Source organism: Aythya marila (genome assembly GCF_965140915.1).
Source record: "Aythya marila genome assembly, chromosome: 1".
Classification (NCBI taxonomy): Eukaryota; Metazoa; Chordata; class Aves; order Anseriformes; family Anatidae; genus Aythya; species Aythya marila.
Window position 1 is genome coordinate 70,171,520 of NC_139042.1, and position 21,589 is coordinate 70,193,108.

At 38.8% G+C, this 21,589-nt stretch overlaps 1 protein-coding gene across 4 annotated transcripts in view; it reads right to left on the reverse strand.

Moving 5' to 3' along the window:
• HERC2 (HECT and RLD domain containing E3 ubiquitin protein ligase 2) overlaps positions 1-21,589 on the reverse strand; it is a 110,618-nt gene that overhangs the window by 74,825 nt on the left and 14,204 nt on the right. For 3 of the 4 annotated variants that reach the window (XM_082773915.1, XM_082773912.1, XM_082773913.1), the window contains exons 4-14: positions 18,529-18,666; positions 9,776-9,995; positions 8,310-8,410; positions 6,656-6,812; positions 5,760-5,870; positions 5,280-5,451; positions 4,503-4,676; positions 3,640-3,828; positions 2,889-3,040; positions 967-1,124; positions 412-525 (exon numbers count right to left, since the gene is read on the reverse strand). In XM_082773915.1, the coding sequence (XP_082630041.1) occupies positions 412-525; positions 967-1,124; positions 2,889-3,040; positions 3,640-3,828; positions 4,503-4,676; positions 5,280-5,451; positions 5,760-5,870; positions 6,656-6,812; positions 8,310-8,410; positions 9,776-9,995; positions 18,529-18,666 (1,686 nt within the window). The remainder of the gene's footprint in view (positions 1-411; positions 526-966; positions 1,125-2,888; positions 3,041-3,639; positions 3,829-4,502; positions 4,677-5,279; positions 5,452-5,759; positions 5,871-6,655; positions 6,813-8,309; positions 8,411-9,775; positions 9,996-18,528; positions 18,667-21,589) is intronic. The other variant, XM_082773914.1, reaches the window with a different exon arrangement.

Below are 21,589 nucleotides of genomic sequence, written 5' to 3' on the forward strand. Positions count from 1 at the left end.
TGTCAGTTCCCATGGGTTAACATAGACAACATCCCTCCTCAAAAATCTTGCTGTTGTGACATGAGTTTATTTAATTATACGATGCATAAAATGTAAATACAGATGTACATATATTTAATGTTTTGTGTATCTATTATAGATTTGTCATTTTTTTAAATGTATATCAAACAAATGGTAATATAAATACGTATATTCAAAATGAGTATATTGCATACATATACATAGAAATGTTATCCATGCACATAACATGCAAAATAAATGCACATATATATTTCCCCAAATGAAATTTCAGCTTCAAATTCTTAAAGAGTTAAAGCCACTAAAAATAACCATGGTACTTGCAATATAAATAAGTATCTTTAGAATGAAAGCAAGAAAAGTCAAGCTTAACTGTTATATTTTGCTACTAACCATTTTCAGTAACTGCAAGAGTCTGAGCATCTCCACTTCCACATGACACATCAATAACTTTGAGTCCTTTCAGCCCTGTGACGAGCATTGGGATGGTCTGATCTTCACTGGAACCTTCAATATAAAGTAGATAACGTGAGCAGCAAAACCAAGAAGGCTTGGTGGGTTTTTCTGGTTTTGGCTGGTTGGTTTTGGGTGTTTCATTGTTTTGGGGTGGAGGGGGTTGTTCTGTTTTCTTTTCAGATTTAAGTATTATGACTGAGCTCCCATATGGTTTCTTAGGTATCTAATATGGATTTCACCCACAAGAAAAGCGGATTTTCACCCACTTGTCTTTGCTTCACAAGGAAGGGAACAGGACAATGCAGATTCCCTATGATTCTTCTCCATCCAGATGCCTATTTTTACAGAGCTGAGACTTAGTGGATTTGAAAGACAATCCCTCTCATAATGTATGTTTCTCAAATCAGCTATGGGTAGGTTGGATAAAAGATTGAGATAAACACTAAACAACTAATTGAGAAACAACTGATTTTAAGACGTCAAATAACATACCATGACCAAGCCTGCCATAGTTTCCTCGTCCCCACGTATATAGCTCTCCTTCAGCAGTAATGGCTGCACTGTAAGTGCTTCCACATGCTATATGAACAACATGTTTCCCAGCTTGCTTTCCAGACAGAGCAGATATCAACTTCGGTTCCTCCAGAGGGCTGTTTAAAGAGAAGGTGACATATTTTACAAAGGGTGATCTGACGAGTAGGTAATAAAAGGTGTGCCATATTTGTTAGAAAATAACTGATGCAGTTCTACCTGCAAATCGTATTAGTAGCCTGAGATATCAAAATAGAGTTGTAAGTCAAAAATAAAATTCAGATTGTTCAACAACATACAAAGCAACAGAGATGTCTGACAACTATGATTTCTGTTTCCAATTAAATCAATGATGTGGTTTTCAGAAATATTTAAGCCTACTACAAAAATATTATCTTTTATAACATTATTTGTCCAGATGTAGCATTTACAGTTCTAACCCTTGTGTCGGAACTGCCTTGCTTATCAGAAATTCAACACAGGGGGAAGAAACAACCTAAAATATATTGATACGCGCTCCTGCAGAATGGTTGAGGTTGGAATGAACCTCTGGAGGTCATCTAGTCCAACCTCCCCTGCCAAGAATGGTCACCTAGAGCACGTTGCACAGGATGGCATCCAGGAAGGTTTTGAGTATCTCCAGAGGAGGAGACTTCACAACCTCTCGGGGCCAGTGCTCTGTCACCCTCCCAGTAAAGACAGTTTTTCCGCATATTCACAAGGAACTTCCTGTGTTTCAGTTTGTGCCCTCTGCTCCTCGTCCTGTTTTCTGGGCTCCAATGAAAAGAGCCCAGCCCCATTGTCTTGACACACTTCCTTAAGATTTTTATATACACTGTTAAGATCCTCTGTCTTCTCTTCTCCAGGCTGCCCTGCCCTAGCTCTCTCAGCCTCTCCTCTTAAAAAAGGACCTCCAGACCCCTAATCATCTTCATAGCCCTCCACCGGACCCCTGTAAAAAAATGCTCCTACATAAAAGCAGGACAATAATGTTATTGTTTAGTAAGGGGTGTCAGAGGGCAAAATGAATGATGTAAGCAACACGACCGCATTTGTAAAGACAACCCCACTGACATCTGAATCAATGTTCCTAGAGAAAATACACTATGGATTCATAAAACCACAAACAAAAGGCCTGGTAATAGTGCAACTACTACTACGCTGTCTACTCACAAGTATTTCAGACAGCATCAGTGCAGAAATAGGAATATTAAAAAGACAATATATGCAGAGAGAACATAATTTGTTTGGTAACAGAGTTGAATAGGGAATGCTTACGGTAAATGTGAAATACTTAATAGATTATCAAATCAAATTATTTTTAAAAATGGATTATCCGTTATATTTTGTATTGTTTTGTATAGCAATAGAATATTTGAGGTTATGAATCTTTAGCTGCCTACTTCAAAAACGCTTGATTGTTAATGGGACTGTCTGAGGTATGGAGACCATGCACCAGGATTTTGCAGAAACACATTAACTTCCAAAGCAATGGGCTTTATGACAATTTCATTATCAAGAATTGCTTGCCACAATGACAACACATAGAACACTACATACATAGGAACGGTCAGTTACTATGCCAGCATTAACAGCCAGTTTACTTGCTGAACAAGTCACAACTACCAGCTCGGACAGTATCAGAAATATGGTTATTAACAACGTTTCCTACTTGCCTGATTTGTCAGACAATGATTGAAAAGTACAGGCACCCTTTAATAAATCATGATCAGGGTATATTACACCTTTTACGCATGGTCTCAGTGTAGCATGCCACATTTCAATAATATTTCTTATGGGCGTTTGTACACACAACTAAATAGTTTCTACTATGAATTCAGAACACTGACAAATGTTACTTTTTTTTTTTTTTTATTACATACACTGTATCTCCATGGCCTAGTCTGCCACCATCTCCACAGCCCCAAGAGAAAACTTCACCATTTGCTGACAAAGCAAGATAGTGATGCCCATCCGAATGTGCTGCAATCTTCACGATATTTCTGGAAGCTAAACTCTGCACCAGCTGTGGTCCCTGTGAACCAAAAGTAATAGAGTTATTAAAATCGCTTATGTTTTCCATCATTTGCCTATATAGAGAATAACTAGGAACACTTTTCCCAAGGCTTATCAAACCTGTCAAATCTATTAAGTTAATGAAGTAGATATAAGTAGAGAAAAGGCCAAATTGCTATTTAAATCTGATAAAAATGATGCTCTGCAACTATTCTGTTCCCATCCTTATACTTCTTTAGTATATATGAAAACAGTGTTTATTTTAAACAAGATCTTAGCAACAAATGTTTGTTACGGTGCAGTTTTGTCTGACAAACTACACAGTTTGAGCATGCTGCACTGAACTAAAATTCCTTTCACATCTGCTGATTTCTACAGCTGCTACCAAGGCCAGAATAGCAATGAAATCAAGTATTATAATACTCATAACCTCTAGCCTGACAGAAATTACAGGAATGAGATATGTTTAACTTCTGAAAGCTCAAAAACAACAACAAAGAAGCTCAGAAAAATCAGCATGTCTTCATCTGCTCTTCCAAGATATTATAAAAGCAGAACTATTGCATGAAATAATGAAATAATATAGAACACATTTTCAAAAATATGCAAAAAACTCACCAGTGTATCACTGTTGTATGCTTGCGTATAAACTCGTCCATTCCTAGATAATATTAAAAAACGTTTCTCTGCACAGGCAATCTGCACAACACCAAGATTGGCAAGTCCTTCACACTGAATTGGACCACTCACATTAGCATAGTATTTCCAACCTATTAAACCCCAAGCAATGACCTCTTGCAAAGATCCCTAGAAAATAAGAAATTCTGTAAGTACAGTTTTGAAATATGCAACTTAATTTAAAAAGATGCAGCAACGTTTTTGGTTTTGTATTTTTTAAGCTTTTCTATGCTAAATATACTCACATCTTTGACAGTCATTACTGTCAATGGTCAAAAAGTCTTGTCTATTAGCAGGATATCAAAAATAAAAACTTGCATGCATCACTTTCAGTCTTTTACTGAATAGGCTATAAATATGTACAGGAAGTGTAGACTTTCAAGATGGGAAGTTTAACATATAAAGAGGTTTCTTTGTTTTTCGGTGTTGTTTTTTTTTTTTTTTGATTGTTGGTTTGTCCTGTTGTTGGTTTTTAAGTAAGCCAGACAGCCAACATTTAGTAAGTCTGGTCTTGAGAATTTTCTCTGATAAACAACAGGAACAGTCCGAAACATGGCAGAATTAGCCATAATATTGTGATACGAAAGAATTGTTCCCAAACCATAGAATTGTACTCCAAGGCTGACTGAAAGATTTCTGAATGTCGTACAAGATACCAAAGACAAATTTAAGCAACTCAAAGCTACCATGTGAAAATCAAAAGGAAAACAAAACAATCTTAAAAGTCATTATTCTTCCAAACTGAAAACTAGTTACACTTTTAGGAAATGTATCTTACTAAACTTGATTCTGCGAATAGCTACCTTATGAGATGTAGGAGAGCTACACTGTGGAGGCATACATGGGGTGGCTAGACGATCCAAGTGGGCCATGATCACAACTGCAGTTTGCCTCAGATCAATTGCTAGCTCATTGTCCTGTGGTAAAGTCAGATACCTTAGAAAACTTTCATTTGGACTCAGAGGATAAGTCAGCAGCTAAAAAGGAAAAAAGAACAGTCAGAAGAATATTCAACATATTTCCATGCCACTACACATACAGATACAGAATACACTATAGATATGCTGAGTATCTGCACAAGTTTAAGAGAAGCTTATTTAAACAGGCACATGTTTTTTCTTATAGTAAAGGAAAATCCCGAACACTTATGTTGAGAAAATTCAGCCATATTGTGAATAGGAAGTTGTAAGTGCATTAACACTCATTTGCTGTGTTTTATCAACCCCAGTAATATTCACTAAGAGTTGTAATTCAATTAACTTCTTACAAAATTAAATAAAAACAATCCAAATGTGCAGAAAAGTTAACTGGTCACATTTGTAACTTAACACAAACGCATTAGCTCTGAATACAATGTTTATCTATAATCATACTATGAAATTCCTCCTCCCAGCTCAAGGAACTCAAATGTACGCCAAAAAAAATCAAACAACAATGGTGCATGTATATATGTCATCAGGAAAATACTACTGCTAAAGTAAATCCAAATTTTGTTTGGATAATTTTGTAGCTAATTTAGTCAGCGAAATCAAGTTTGATACCAAGATAATGCCTCTTCCAACTAAGTCAAATGTAAGTACCTGAATCTCTTCCTCAGTATTGGGCACGTCTTTATTACATATTATACTCTGAAACCTTTGTAACAAAGGTAGAAGGGGTGCACTTGTTCCCTGTGCAGATCGCTCATTATCCGTTTCCCTCGTTCCGTTATCCCAAAGTTGAAGCAACAACATAACTGCAGACAACATTTGGCTGAAAGAGGAAGATTATGTCTTACATTAATAAGCATTTTTAGGGAAACCATTTTAGGTTATCCATACAACTCACTTTCTATTTTTAACCAGATGTCACAGCTTTACATTTTAAGTAGATGTCAGAATATCAAAAATGGATTTTACAATCTAGTTAACATGAGAGTTTGATCTCCACTGCATTACAGTAAAGGTCCACATGTTTTGAACCACAATCATTATACAAAACTAATGAAAACTGAAGACAGGCACTGCTCTGATCATTCAAACCAATAGCAGTGGTTAAAAATCAGTGTTCATGCTCCTCACCTTAACGTGCCCCTCTGCACTGCCAGTTCTAGCAATATGGCAAGTGCCAAGTGCTGGTCTTGTAACGGAATGTTCCCTGGGCCTTTGGTACTGGGAGCTCCATGCACATCTCTATTTAAAAATCAAACAATATCCATTAGCTAAGAAATAACTGGAAACAATAGATATTTGCTTAACAAAAGCATCTACAAAACACCGAGAACCACTAAACTTAAAGAATATAAAATTGGCAATGAAAGCATGTAACAAAAGCTGACACGTTCCACAAAAGGTTATTTTTAAAGTGGCAACTAAGCTTTAAAACTGCCCAAAGCTTCACTATCTGTTCCTTAGCTCTCTTAAATATGGTAAGAACATGAAAAACACATTTTTCACATGTATAATTTAAATATTCTTTATGATATTCACCATAAGGATGCAGTTCCAGTATTCAAAAGATAATTTAACAATCATAAAAGGGTAAGCTCAAGAGTTATTAAACGACAGGGAAAAGTAAGGGAGTGCTCCAAGTCCAGAGTGAGTATCTTTATTTTGTCCCCCTATGCACAGTCTGTATTATATTGCTGTAGTGGAAAGGCTCAGTAAAGCATACACATACATTGCATTACTAAAAACTCTTCATATGGGTACAGCTTACAACAGTGATATAGTATTTTTAGGGTAAGTCTATACAGGGTGATTCAGAATACTCAAGTTTAGGTTCTTCTTAAATAGTTAAAGGATGCTTGAGGAGCGTCATTTCAACAATTTATGTACCATTTGTTTGCTTGATGTAACATTATGGAAAACAACTGTTTTTCTTTTCTAAACTATTTCTGCTCAGGCCGTCAGTTGGTAGGAGATTTAAGTTTGCCATGTAACAGATACTTCAGCAATACCCTAAAGAAGAAACTTACCCAGTCACAACAGACCTTAGGAATTTAGTAGCTCTTTCCACAACTTCTAGCCATACAGAAGATACAGTCCCTTCATCAAAAAGGGATGCCTCTGGCAGAGCTCGTAGAGCATCAAGTGACTCCTGTAACAGCTCACTGCACAGGTCTGCATCTTCACCTAAGGATCACAGTAACACTAGTTACACCCACACCTTCACAGAAGGCATACAGATGTTCTTTACAACACTGTGGATTTTTATTTTTTTAATCTCACTGTTACGAGTTACTTAATATGTACATGAGTTCTCAATATTCATACAAACATTTTGACTGCAAGACTTCTGAAGAACAATCTGCTTCACAAAAAAAATGCATTTGGAAAGGCAGCAAGTCTTAAAACAGCTTGCCCTGCTATGCATCTGCTGAGGCAACTGGGAAAAGAACTAGCCCAGATGAAGAGCCAAATAACTGCAATCTAAACAAATAGCACAGAATGAGACAAATATTTAGGTAAGTCTGTGAGACAACAAACCTACCATGGTGTCCACTAGGCAGAGAATTCACTTCAAAAAGACTGTGGCCTGCCCAGAGACACGGCTGCTCAGGCCTCAAGCTGCAGGGAATGCCTGAGCCTGCTGCTGCCAGGAGAGGGCAGCGGGGAGACTGCCAGTTCTCAGGTGCAAGGTGTGCTGGCCACGGTGACAGAAATCAAGGAGCAGGTGGAAAGACTAAGGAGAGACTAAGGAGCATGTGAGCTGGAGACTGCTTGGTGGAGTAACTCTTTGGCATACCAGAGAGAACGGCACCGGGGGATGCCCCCCCAGAGGGTGGTGGAGCCCCTGCCCTGTCACTCTTGGGCAGAGGGAGGGGACCAAAAAGAAGATGAGGGTTGGAAGCGAGTCCCAGTTCAGTGTCACAGGCAAGCCCCCTACCTACCTACCTCACTTCCCCAGGGGCCCCTCCAGAATAGGTTTGAGGCCCTCAATCTTGAACGAGAGGTAGGAGAGGGTGTGGTGGAAGGCCTAACTACAAGGTTACACACAGGAGGAGTGACACCATGCCTCAAGACTGACTCCAATAAGAAAGAAAGATGGGTAATTGTAGTAGGCAATTCCTTTCTGAGAGAAGCAGAGGGCTCAGTATGCAGAGTTGAACCTCATCATAGGGAAGTCTGCAGTCTACCTGAATCCCCAGATCACAGATATCACCAGGACACTCCCCAAACTGGTGTGCTCGACAGACTACTACCCGCTACTGATCCTCCACACAGGTGGGGAGGAAGCTGCATCCCGTAGCCTGAGAGGAATGAAGAAAGACTACTGTGCTGCAGTAGTATAGTGATACATCTTTTCTGAAAAATAAATCTAACTTCTCTGAAACCTGGCATTAAGACGCGTTCTCTTTGTGAAATCCCAGTTTGTATAGCTAAGCACAAAAGTAGCCCAGCACAATACAGCAGCTGGACTGGCTTGAATAGCAATGACTGGCTCCGATGGCTTTGATCGACAACAACACTGTTGGACATAATACCACATAAAAGTAAGATACAATTATGGTAGTCAAATATTTATAAGTATTTGCATCGAGCTATATCTTTAATACATGCATGTGCTTTTATGAAAAAATTGTCTTCAGAAATCAAAAATATACACAGTATGCTACAGAATAGACCTACCTGACCTCCATGCTCTACGAAGGAACGCAAATGCAAATGAAAGTGCTGCTCGGGATCCAACTCGTGCAAGTCCTTCTACACCTTTCCCTACAGGTCTTGGGCTAAAAAAAATCATATTCGCATTGTCTCTATACAGTTTATGTAACAATTACATTATAAAAAATATTACTAATATATGTATTTTACAGTTTTCCACTTTATTTATATGCATGCAGATACAATTACTTTTTTTTTTTTTAATATAAATAGTTGTAAGTTCCTCTTGAGAATGACGGTGGTCAACACCAAAACGACAACCAAAATGCAACTTCAGCTGTTCTAAAACCCAGCTAACCCTATGTGTGACAACAAAAAGCTTAACAGAGAAAAAATAAACCAGACTGGCATAATTGCCATAGGAAAGGCTCCTAAATTACTTAGAGTGAAGTTAAGACTGCATACTAAAAATACACAAGTGTATAATGTTTCACGTACTCATTTTTATCTGGGCTGTTCATACTTCTAGTGTATTTGGACTGCATTACCTAGAATTTTAAATTTTGTATAAATCTTCTATTCAATTACTGATAACAAATTTCATCCATTTTGTCATTGCCTATCTTTTCACTCAAGTGTCAGTATTACAAATCTCTTTGCAGCTTCTGTATTGGTTTGTGTACAGAAGAGAGAGAACTTGAATTTTTGTTGGCATTCACTGGACTCCCAAACATTTTTATTACCTTTGTTTTTTATGCAAACCATCACAAACCTGGTTTTAATCTCACATCACAATGAAAGTGAACTTGCAAGACTTTTTCAAGCAAGGGAAAATTTAATCTGGCTTTTCTTTTTAAGCACTCTGATAATTTAAACATACCAGTGTTCTTTTTTAATCAGAACTGAAAAAAATTATTCTTCAAAGAACAGATTATTCAGAGAAAGACATCCCCATCAGAACAATCCCACAGATGGTAACTCATCCACGATATTTGCTTACTGTCTCTTTAATTTTTGAAGCTAGAGCTAATCTAAAATAAAATTTTCCCTGGTTAAATTGCTTGTTCTGTCCAACAGCAACTAGTTAACTATTGACAAGCTTCTTTAATGCCTCAATTAATACTTTTTTTCTATTCTTAGGTCAATAAACTATCTAGATATAGAAAGTAACAAGATAATTTCTTATTCAGATAGTTCTCCTGCAACATTTTCAGATGAAATGTCTGATTTATCGCTCAAAGAATAACATCTACTGAAGTGTATTATAATAAAAGACAGCCAATATGAACAGTCAGCATAAGTAAGCATCAGCCAAGGATAAAAAACTGTGTGGTAGATAGCACCACCTAAAACCATCTTAAATAAGAAGACTGTCTTTACTGGTAATGCTTCATGAGGAGAAAGAAATCCCATTAAGCTGTCACGCAGAGGTTGATAACCCTTCTATGATGTTGCTAATATATTAACTTATCCATACAACTTGTCATTACCTTTTCTTATCCACCGTAGGCAGAGGAATACTATTGCTTTTCCACTTAACTTTGACATTCTCCTGAAGAACTGTTCTGTTCAATGCAATGAAGTATCGTTCCAGGATAACGAGCCTCTGCTTTAGCCTCATAGCTGAAAGAGCTGTTGTAGCAGTTTGTGTGGCCAGAGTTTGCTGTTCCTTCACTAGTACATGAAGGCACTCTTTCAATTCGTTCACATCTAAGAATCAGAGAAAGATATAATTTTAGTGGCGTTCAACTTTCTTACATACATTACCAGGAAAAGTCAAGAACAATTAACAACTATGAGCTGACTAGAAGCCTGAATCTCAAAACCTAGTGAAATTCACTGTTTCCGTATTTAATGTGCACATTTCTAATTAGCAGTATGTATTACACAATTACAAGTCATATTTAACAGGTGTTTACACAAAGACTATGGTTATCATTAAAGTTAGTTTGGTGTGAATACATCTTAACCTTCATATTTCGTGTCTGAGATTAAAATGCCATAGAAAATATTTATGCAAGTGTTCAAAACAAGTTATACAGCAAATTCTTATCTACAGCAGACCTCAGAGCCAGACTTCTCCTAAGTACAAGCAACAACCTTGCAAGTACCTAGGAAAACATGCTTTCATTTTGCACTGATACACATTATCTTAAGTTTCTCAGAAGTTATAAAGCTACTCTCAGAAGCTCCAGGGTCACTGCCAAGAGCTGGTTAGCTTCTGAAACAAGCTGTCAGAAATTTAAGACACCCACAAGTAAAAACCAGCAAATAAAAGATGTGACCTACGTACCGACACCACCAGAGAATTCTTTGCTAACCAGAAAAAAACATTCAATAGCCTGAAGTCCAAATTATCTAATGACACATGACAAAGACAGTCTCAAAACACTTGAAAACAGGAATTTTGGAGTAATGTTTTCTATTTGGTTGGGGTTGGTTGGGGGGGGTGCTTTCCTCCCCCACCCCACCTTTTTTTTTTTTTTTTTTTTTTAAACATTCTCTGTAGCTTTAATTCTTCGGATAGACAGCAACAAAGTTTTTGGTTTTGTTTTTTTTGTCTTGGAAGGGTTTCTTTCCTCTCCCTTTATTAGCAGTCTGATCACTGGGCCACCCCACTCTGCTTTTCTCTTCACTACAGCCCTCGTCCCGAAGCCAACCACCAGCATTTGCTGCCTGGCTGCCACACAGAAGTGACTTTGTTTCAACTGATGCCTGACTAAGGGCTATGAAAAAAAAAAAAAAAAAAAAAGCTACCTGCAAATATGTACCTGTGTTTGTGAAAAGATGGCAAAAGCCTTCGAGAAAAGAAAATAAATGGAATAGCAGCCTCCAAGCTATAGAAATTCAGACACTCTTATGGTAGCATCTGGAGTTGAAAATTGTATCTAATGAGGCAGGAGGCTTTTTATTCTTTTGTAAATGTAACTCTCTAAAGTATTTCAAAGTTTTGTTTCCTCTGTAATAAATCTCTGTGTGGCCAGCAGAGAATTCAAGCAGCCTTCTCTGCCACCATATCATATTGCCCAGTCACACACAGCTTGTTGTCACCCATCACCCCAGCCTGCTTTCAACACTGCTACTCACATTTCACTATTTCATGTGTTAGATTCCTTTCCCTGAGGCAATTTGCATTTTTCCCGCTTATGACGAACAACTGACTTTTTTAGTGAGTAAGAACAGTAAGTGTTCCTTACAGCCTAGACCTTAAGAAATCAGACAGAAATAATAGCAGCTATTATACACATCCATGCTTTGGCTCAACAACAGGAAATGTGACCAAAAAAGCCACAATATCCTTAATTTTTGCCCCATAAAATTCCCTACAAAGACATCTGTAAGACAGATCTGTCAGCCATAGCTGAACAGAGCCACGCCAGATCACTCTGTAAACTAAACATAAATAAAACAAATGCCTGATAAAGGCATGTTTGGTTTGGCTTTGGATAGGACAAGAGGGAATGATTTGCACCAGGGAAGGTTCAGGTTGGGAATCTGGAGATATTTCTTCTCAGAAAGAGCAGTCAGGCATTGGAAGAGGTGGTAGGGTCACCATCCCTGGGGGTGTTTAAGGAAAGGTTGAACCTGGTGCTTTGGGACATGGTTTGGTGGGTGACATTGGTGGTAGGGGGATGGTTGGACCAGATGGTCTTGGAGGGCTTTTCCAACCTTACTGATTCTAATTCTATGTTTATGTCCTTTAACATGATGTAAGTTTACTAGGAAGTTTTCATGGGTGACTGGATGAGTCCCCAGCCCGAAGCTCCAGCATACCTCCAAATGAATACCGTAATTTCAAAGGAAAAAAAACAGTTGAAAAGTGTTAGCATTACTCAGCTTCAAAGTACTGTAACAGAATATGGTCACTATTGACACACCTATTTGTCAACCAATTTCACTCTGCAGGTTCATTCCCCATATTACACACTCATGTATCCACAGGAAAAGTAAATAAACAGTTGATGGAAAAAAATGGCACTTTCATTAGCGTCTGTGTTTGGGGAAAATGATAGAGTGTATGCTTGGTGATAGAGATACTAAGCACTAGGTGCCAGACTCCACTGAGTCTATAAACTAACAGAGAGCTACAGTTTTCATAATCCCCTCCTGGCTGACAAGTTATCTGCAGGTGAACAGCCCCTCAGATTCTTTCTGAGAGTTAAGGAACAACATGTTTTCTGGTGACAGAGCCCTTCCTTTCAAAGTAATACACTTAATAAACATATGACACAGGGAAAGAATTAGGATAGGCAGAGGCTACCTACATTAGACGTAATTCGTTATGAGGAAGTTTCCCTAAAAGACCACAACTGAATACTTTCAGAGCCAGCTCCAATCAGGCACGTTACTGCTGTTACGAAAATCCCATCCACTCTGATGCAATAGGAGACACCATACAAACTCTGAATGAAAAAAAAAAAATCCTACAAAAGCACATACAATGTATGCAAGTCAAGCAGTAGCAGTTTTCAAGCTGACCATTGTGTGCACACAATACCATGTCTGTACAGGGAAAAAAAAAAAAAAAAAAAGCATTATGTTTCATCTGCAGCACCTACAAAAGTAAGTCCTAGCACAATACATACTGGGGACTACCTGAAAGACACTCAACATGATAGTCAATGATCTGATGTGACAACTGGCTCATCTGACAAAAAATAACATTACTGTAGCTTTTAAGTACCTCAAAGGTTCAATTCTGTTTAATACAGAAGATCTACATAATACTTCAAGATGATTGGAGTTGAGTCCTATTAAATACACAAAGTTTCACAAAACGAGAACTTCATGATAGTACTTTTTAAAGCAAGGGATATTTCATTTCAAAAGCAAGTTATTTTTCTTTCCTGTCTAAGTCAACAAACACGTATGAACCATTAATGTAAGTTTTCTGACTTGAGTTGTGGTAAAATTCTTTTCCTTTACTCCTCTCACTTTGCTTTCACAATCTGAAATGGCGACAATTTTAGGAGGCTTTCTCCCAAAACTAAGTAATTCCTTTCTTAAAATACTTTATACGTACTTGATTATTTCAATAATCCAGAAGAAATTTCATACGCAAAGTGTAGGTAAAGGCTGGAACAGCTATTCCAGACAATGTTAGCTATGGTAATCCTACAACTCAGATGTGCCTCAAAACTGAACCAAGGACTGCATTGTTTTGTTAGAAGTAACACTGTTGGGGGAAAAGGGTGTCTGGGTGTCTTTGGATTTATGTTGTGTGTTTTTTTTAAGTGAGCTGTTATCTACACACTTCCCATATTTAAATCTTCTCTTCTTCCATAAGTAGATTAGCCTTGATGAAAATTTAGTTCCTCTTCAGAAAGTTTTCAATACATTGGGGAACCGACCAAGTGAAATCGGTCAAGCCCGAGCAACATATATTACCCAGTGTCTAAACAGACTACTGAGAGAATAGGTTATTAATAGTGACGATTCGAGTTTCATCTGAGAAGGTTACAGCGAACTCTTGAAACAAAACTGTTTATGCCACCACGCCAGTCCTTGATAACAGATGTCCCTTGCAACATTCTGCTTTGTCAGCTATTTTCTGAAGGCTGGAGACAAATTATTTACCTAATCCACACCTACAATGTAAGAGTTGATGTCATAACACACAAGTTTAAATTCTCTAGCTATCATTCACAGAATGCTTTTTAAGTGAGAACTACAGTCAGATATGTTCCTGGCTGCAGCGGAGGCAGGTAAGGGTTTTACCATCTTCTATTAAAATTTATCACATCCCTGCCTCCCCACGGCAGCTAACATAACTACATGTCTTCACTTCTTAATTCATCCTGCCAGAAATTCCCTGCATTAGAAGGAAAAATACCAGTAGTGTTTAACCTAGATCGTTTGGCAGAACAGGGTTAAGCAGTGATGCGTTCCCTAGTTCCGTCAGCAACTCTGAGGGGGCAAAACAAGCAGCTGAAGGCAGTAACTTCTTAAATCACCTCAGCCACCGCCAATACACTGATCCGACACAAGTCTAAGGCAGGTAGCCTGTTAAGGGCACATTTGCTCCCTTATCAACTTTTAAAAAAGTAACATACTAAATGGTTTCTTAACATTTGTGTCAGTAGCTCTCGTAGAGAACTCTGCAGGCTTCTAAGTGGCAAATAAAGATCATGAAAAATGCCCTTCCAACGAGACACGAGCTTTAGCAAAAGGCAAATACAGATGAGATGGTCTAAAGAGAGTTCAGACCTGAAAATTCAAAACATGTTTCAAACAATTTGGCAAGAATGTACTACTATAAAGAGCAGACATTTCCTGTCAGCAGCAGGGCTAATGTGCTCTAATTTCCTACAGCTTTTTATGTTTTGTCTTGTCTCTTTCCCCTCCTACTACACAGTACTTCCACTGGACTAAGAGCAGCCAGAGGATGCGGTCAGCCCAGCTTAACATGCATCTGCTAGGCCAGCAAGCCAATGCCACAGAATGCACAGTGGATTCAAAAGCTAGAGGGAAAAACAAAAACACCATCACATCCACCTGATTTTCTTCAGAGACATGGCTAAATATACTCCTGTAATTGTTTTATATTAAGAACACAGGAGGTTCTCTGAGCCCCAGGAGCACTTCTGTGCTGTGCGGGTGAGGAGCCCTGGCACAGGCTGCCCAGAGAGGCTGTGGGGTCTCCTCCTTGGAGATCTCCAAAAGCCGCCTGGAGATGGGCCTGGGCAGCCTGCGCTGGGTGGCCCTGCTGGGGCAGGGCTGGGGCCTGGTAGCCTCCAGAGGGCCCTGACAGCCTCAGCCCCTCTGGGGTGCTGTGAAAAAAACAAATTCCTAATGGGTGGTTACCTTTTTGCTTCCTTCTCTTCGCTCCCCCTGTCCAAAGGACACCCATCAGCACACCTAACCCTATTCATATTTAGTGAGGCATTTAGTGAGGTGTTGAAAGATTCAACATTCAAAATCAAAAAGATGCTTGGAGTCAGACAATAACTTTCAAGTTCAGGGTGTGGGGGGATTTAAAAACTGTTTGAAGTGGTAAGAAAATGGAGAAAAAAAAAAACAGGGAGGCAGAAGTTCTGTGAGATGTAAAACAGGAGGGTAGGCCTTGGGCAAATGTCATCCTCTCACTGAACCATTCTCTTTATCAGCTTTTCTAAAGCTGAAATTAAAAGCATTCAATCAAGAATTTTATTTATTTAAATCAAAGTGGAAATGTGTCACTAACTTTTAATCTGTTGTTTTAAAAAAAGATTTTTCAATGCCACCAATGCTTTTGTTACTTCTGTACACAATACAAACCTGACTCACGTAATAGCTCCTACAGAACAAAGCTTCAGCGTGTCTCTCCCTTTGTTACAGGAGACGAAGATTCAACTGCTGTTGCCAGTGACATGTTTCTCGTGTGTATCTCACTGAATTCACAAGGGTGGTTTTCACTTCCCCTCCCTTAGGCATTGCCTCTGAACCACTTCTCAGTGCACTTAGCTATACTAACATTACCAAGGAAACAAGAGGCAGCATTATCTATAAACAGCTCCTCTTTGAGGAGCCCCCAGAAGTGCTGTGCCATGACAGTGATTTACCAGCATAGTGGTTTAATTCATTGCTAAAACAGACTGCTAAATCAGGTCCGACTACCCAAGAAAAAGGATGAAATTAATAAAACAAGATTTTTAAGAAAAATCAGAAGGACTAGCTAATGAATGCACAGTCTTGTGGGGACAGGACGAAGGGAAGATAAGCACTTATATAAGTGAGGCTCGAATCTGGCATCAAGTAAGAGCTGAATATGAAATGAACACTGAAGCCAGAGAGAAGAAAAACAACTTAAGTCAAATAATAAACTACCCATGTTTTTATTACTATTTTACGCATTTTTTATTTCTTTTTACAGAACTTAGCATAGTAAGGCCACTCAAAAAAAAAAAAACAAAAACACCACAAGTATGACATCTTCACCCTGTTTTGGCAGTGATCTCAGCATAAATTAGAACTGAGGAAAGCATTTTGCTTCACTGAACTTGTGCCCGGATCACAAAACAGAGTGGAAGACAAAAAGCACTGCTTCTCAACACACTTTATGAAGAGCTTTTTTTGTGCTTTCTCCAAATCCCTCAGTTCTCATGGGGGAGGGATGTCACAAGGCCCAGCGACCTGGATTAGCCTGCTGAAGTTCAATAGCATGATCCTCCAGACTTCTTGGCAAAGTAAGACTGTATTACAGCACTTCTAAAACATAGATAATCCACTATCTAATGCCTAGGTACAACTTCCATAACATAAGACTTTCATAATATAAATCATTAAATTCAGTAAATATAGCTCGGAGTATTAACCCAAAACACAGACCTTACTCGTGAAGGAACATAAAACAAGTGAAAACATGGTAAGTTTTTCATTCTTACTGGATCAGTAGGAATATCTTTAAAAAACAATTCTCATTTTCAAAAGCTCCTTCATGCTTTTGACAAATACCGAAGGATCAATTTTATTTTTTCGGAAGGATGACAGAAGACAAGCTTAAAATAGTTTTGCTTGTTTTATGAGACAGATGCAAAGCACTAAGACTGAATTAATTCTCAGTATTTTTTTTTCCAAAATGAATTACCAAGCCACAAAAACTAGCATGGTGCAAAAAGCAGCTGTTAATTCTATTTCTTACAAATAGAAAACAAAAAGCTACCTACAATCATGAGTGAAAGCCACCTGTTACATTTATATAAATAAAATACAAGTATGTTTATAATATTGTTTCAGGATTTATCTGTCCCAGACAGTTAAATCAGATCAAGGTGATGTGATCTTCTAGCACAAAAGGTAACTGAAACCAAGGAATACAAATTTAGTACATTAAATCTTCATAGATATTTACCCTAGAAATAACATGTTCAACAATAATGAGCCATACCATATATAAGCACTGAAAGTTAATGCAAGAAGTTAACTTTTTTTCCTGAAATCTCCATACACACAAACACCTTTTCTAAACAGGTTTTAATATTTTTTTTTTTAATTTTAAATAAATAATTGGAGAGTAAATTTAAAGGCCAGCTCTTATCCCAAACACCCTGGTCAGTTGAGAGAAATTTGGTAGGATAGTTAGTATTTAGATTACCATTTTTTACAATAGGTTTATTTTCTTCTTCAGCAACAAGCATTAAATACAAATATAAAACAAAAATAACATGACCTTTAACTTGCGTCTCTTCAACACAGTCTCCCTCCTTTAACACTCCCTCCCCCTTCCACTGTAATGGCAATTCTTTTCATTCCTCCTACACTGCAAAATTCTGTCCTACTTCTAGAGTGACATCAAGCCCATCTGCCCTTCTGTCCTTAAGAAAGGGGAAAAAGCTGGCTGGCACAGAGCAGAGGACAGCAGACTGGCAGCTGACCTATGGCTCAACAGAAGCAAGTTACAGGGCTTCCCTAGCGAAGACAGCTATGCAGATCCAGATTCTAGCACTGAAGAGACAATGCTTCTTGCCAGGGATCCTCAAGTGATTCGGGGTGAGGGGACAGGTGCACAACAGATGTCTCTGAAGTTTGTACATTCCAGTATCTGAATCAGGTAGTATCAGGCACCAGAAGTACAAAACAAACCACTGAAGTGAAGCTTCTTTTGTAACATTGCTTTCAAAGTTGGATCATTTCAGACAATGTGTTGCTGCTCTGCAGCAATAAGGAGCTACAAACTTCAACTGGCTTCAGTATCAGGATCAGTATTTTATAGAGCCACAGTTGAAGATGTGAACACAGACTGTTTTCCCACTGACATCACAGGTGATGTTACTGTCAGTAAAGGTCAGGACAGTTAATTGAACAAACCCTTTCAACATTCCTCCCATAATTCACTCAAACTCCTTCATACCAGACCACTAATCCAAAAAGAAAAATCACCCATTAAACCTTTATTGCCTGCAGAAAATTCAGGCTTCAGAAACTAAGCATTTTGTGTGTGTCTGTAACTGAACAGAAATCTAAAGGCATCTTAACATTTCACTGCATAACTGCATTTGTTCCAAGCCAATTTATCATTCCTTCAAGTAGAACGAAAGGTGCAAATTGACTCTCCAAGTCGTGAGCGTAATTAAACCCGAAAGTAGTTATGGCAAATGTTTATCTTGAATCACAGTTAACCACTTACCAAACTTATTCCACTAACCTAACAGATGCACCTGTCAACAACTACATTTGATCCAATTACTTCCTGATGCTACAAAAGCAGTGATCAATATAGAACAAAGTAATGCTTCGGTGAGAATCATCAAAACAGCCACAATACCTGGTTGTTTGCCCCACACCCAACTCTCAACAATCGATTTGGCCCTGTAAGTGGGCAGCGGAGCCTCTTCTTCATCTTTCTTTTCTTTGTCATTTTGCTCTTCTTTCTTTGATGCAGTTTGGCATTCAGTGCTATCATCTAAAGGAGGAAAAAAAAAAAAAAAAAAAGAGAGAGACCAGTTAAGCTACTTCCTCCTTTAATTCAGATCTAGATTAGAAAGGTAAAGCTCATAGCCCAAATTTTTACAGCCATATTGTTTATCATTAATAGAACAAAGAAGGGAAAATACAGTGGTGTGCACCATGTTAACTTCCACAGGTGCTAGGTCTCATGTTACATTTCATAAGACAGTGACTTCAAAATGCTGAAGTCACTGCCACAACCTCCTAGGTAATCTGACTAAAAGCCACACTAACACAAAGTCAGCATTGCAATAAATGCACTTTAAGTCAGACTTTGTTCTCAGCTACCTCCACTTGTTTCATTTACTTGTTTTCATATTCCAACATGTAAAATACAGCAATTGGCTTACTTTCAAAATCAAGGAGAGCTATACATTGACATTTACGCTAATTTTATGCAGTGTATCAACATTTCTAACATATCTAGCATCTTAGTAATTACCAGCAAGCAATAATACCACCACTTTCTACCCAAGCAATAAAAAAGCATTTGCAATCCTTTTAAGATTACTTTCATGAAGACAGAAAACAGACATTAGTCACTTATCTCTGTAATCAAAGACTGCATGAAAGCCCCAATTTGCTAAACACAGAGGAACCAGACAGCTGGAAGTCTCTCTCCTTACTCGTATGGATTTCCATATCCTTACCTCCAGCCAGTTCAACATGCAAGACTGCCTTGCAATTCAGGGCCTCGCAGGCAACTGCATTTCCCACTACAACCCTCATTTCTAAAAATATCCCCCCCCCAGATTTCTCAATACTAGCATTTGCAACCTATCCATGAAGAGATTAGACCCAGACATTTTTACCAGGCTCTTAAAAATTACTGGTCCTCAGCTCCTATCTGCCAAGCCAGGCTACAGACTCCTTCCCAGAAACCCTGACCACAACCACAATTTTGTCTTTCCTCCCATCTCACCCCCCATCACCGAATACAAACATTTGCACCAGCACATTCCAGGAGATGATAGTAAGCAAGAAGTTTACAGCTGTAGCCAGATACAACGCAGCTGATTACACCTATCCCACTTGGGTATCAAAGGCTCGCATTACTTCAGAGCACGCAAAGCACTGCAATTTCCAAAAACATTCAACCATTTCCTCCATCTGGCTTGAAGAAAAAAATGAATGTCTGATCTGGTTGTAACTGGATCTGTGATTGACTATTTGCTAAACACTTCCTTGGCTGCAGACAATAGCACCTCCCAAAATAAGCTTTTTTCAGCTGCCTTAATCATACAAGTTTTAAATTAAAGCCAATGTTTCATAACCCGCAACATCCAGCAGCACTCAGGAGGTGGCACCTGAAGACAAGGCAAAGAGGGAAAAAACAGACAATTGCACAGTTAGTGCTACAGAAAAGATTGTGGGCTAAGGAAAGGATAGCACAGCTCACCTGAGCACAGGAAAAGCAGCCTGGATACTCCACTTTCAAGTGGAGACTATACCAAGTGCGACCATCTCTCCCAAATACCAAGGAGCATCCACCAGTCCAGCAGTCATCAGCATAATAAAACGTGTCCAAAAGATGACTGAATTCAGCTGGTTTTACTCCAAGGCAGAAGTAGCATTCGAAGGCACAAATCCCATCATGGAGTTAAAGCAAGCACCCTGTTTAGCCAGAGCAGCTCAGACTATTCCCACAGTAACACCATGCTCTCGCTGTTCCCCCACTCACCCACACACCTAAAGACACGCTCCACAGGAGCTGCTGGGATTTCAGGCAGTGGGCAGAAGGGTGCTGTGCCAAGGCACTATGTTTTGCAGAGAGCTGCGAGAGAGCTTGTTATGCTTTTTAACAGATCCTTGGCAAAGGATGACAACAAAGGGCTACAAACTTAGTCCCTCGCTGCAAGGAGACGAGGTCCCAGCCCAGGCTGGAACTTCAGCACTGTGTCGTACACAAATAACCTTGACATTAAACATACACAAATCCACTAGGAGGAGTTTCTTTACTTTCTTATATGAGCAGAAAAGGAAGGTAGGGGGAAAAAGGAGGGAGCTGAGCTAAAAGAGAAAAAAAAAAAAAAAAAAAACAGAAAACCACATAAAAATCCCATGACAAATTGTTTCTCAAAGACTTCTCTATGCTTGCACAAAACCACTTTCTCTGTAGGGACAATGCTGGTATCAGTCTAAATTAAAAGCAGCAGCACGGTCTTCATATTCATGGCAGCTCAGTTATGCTTAGAGAAAGGGATTGTGGAAAGGGAACCCCAAAGAAAACGGGGGCAGGCAGGAAGAAATCTTGAGAAAAGCCTGCACAGACCAAAATAACAAACAATAAGGCAGTTTTCAAAAGAACACACACAAAAAAAAGGTGGCAGTGTGGCAGCCTATTTTAACATCATTTTTCTCAAATTGATGTGTGAACACTGAGGAATGTAGAAGGGGAAAACACCTATGTTACAGTTCCCCAAATGAACTTTCTCTTAACTGGATTTTGGTTTATAATCATAAGCCTCCAGGATGAGGTAGGTATGCTCAGAGAGTGAAAACCGAGCAACTGAAGTAATCATCCACAGCTAGAAGTTAGCTCCCAAAGCATAAAGAGGGGAGAGAAAGGAAACAGCTAAAGGTGGGCCTTATTTTCTTCACTGACCATGAAATGTAGTTGCCTCAAGCACCTACTACAGAAAGATCTTGTGCTGCTCCTGGTTCCAACAACTGATCAGGTCAGGAATTCCTCAGCAGAAGAAAAAAGCCTGCAACCATTTCCCAGCAGATGTTGCCACAAATACCTTGCCACTCACAAGTTACACAGTGTGCTTTAAGGGCAGGCTGCGTTTCACAATTACTCTAAAATAGTATTTGGTAATCTGAGATCGAGGAAATATTTCAATACCAGTAACAAATAACAAGTTCTCTCCGCCAAA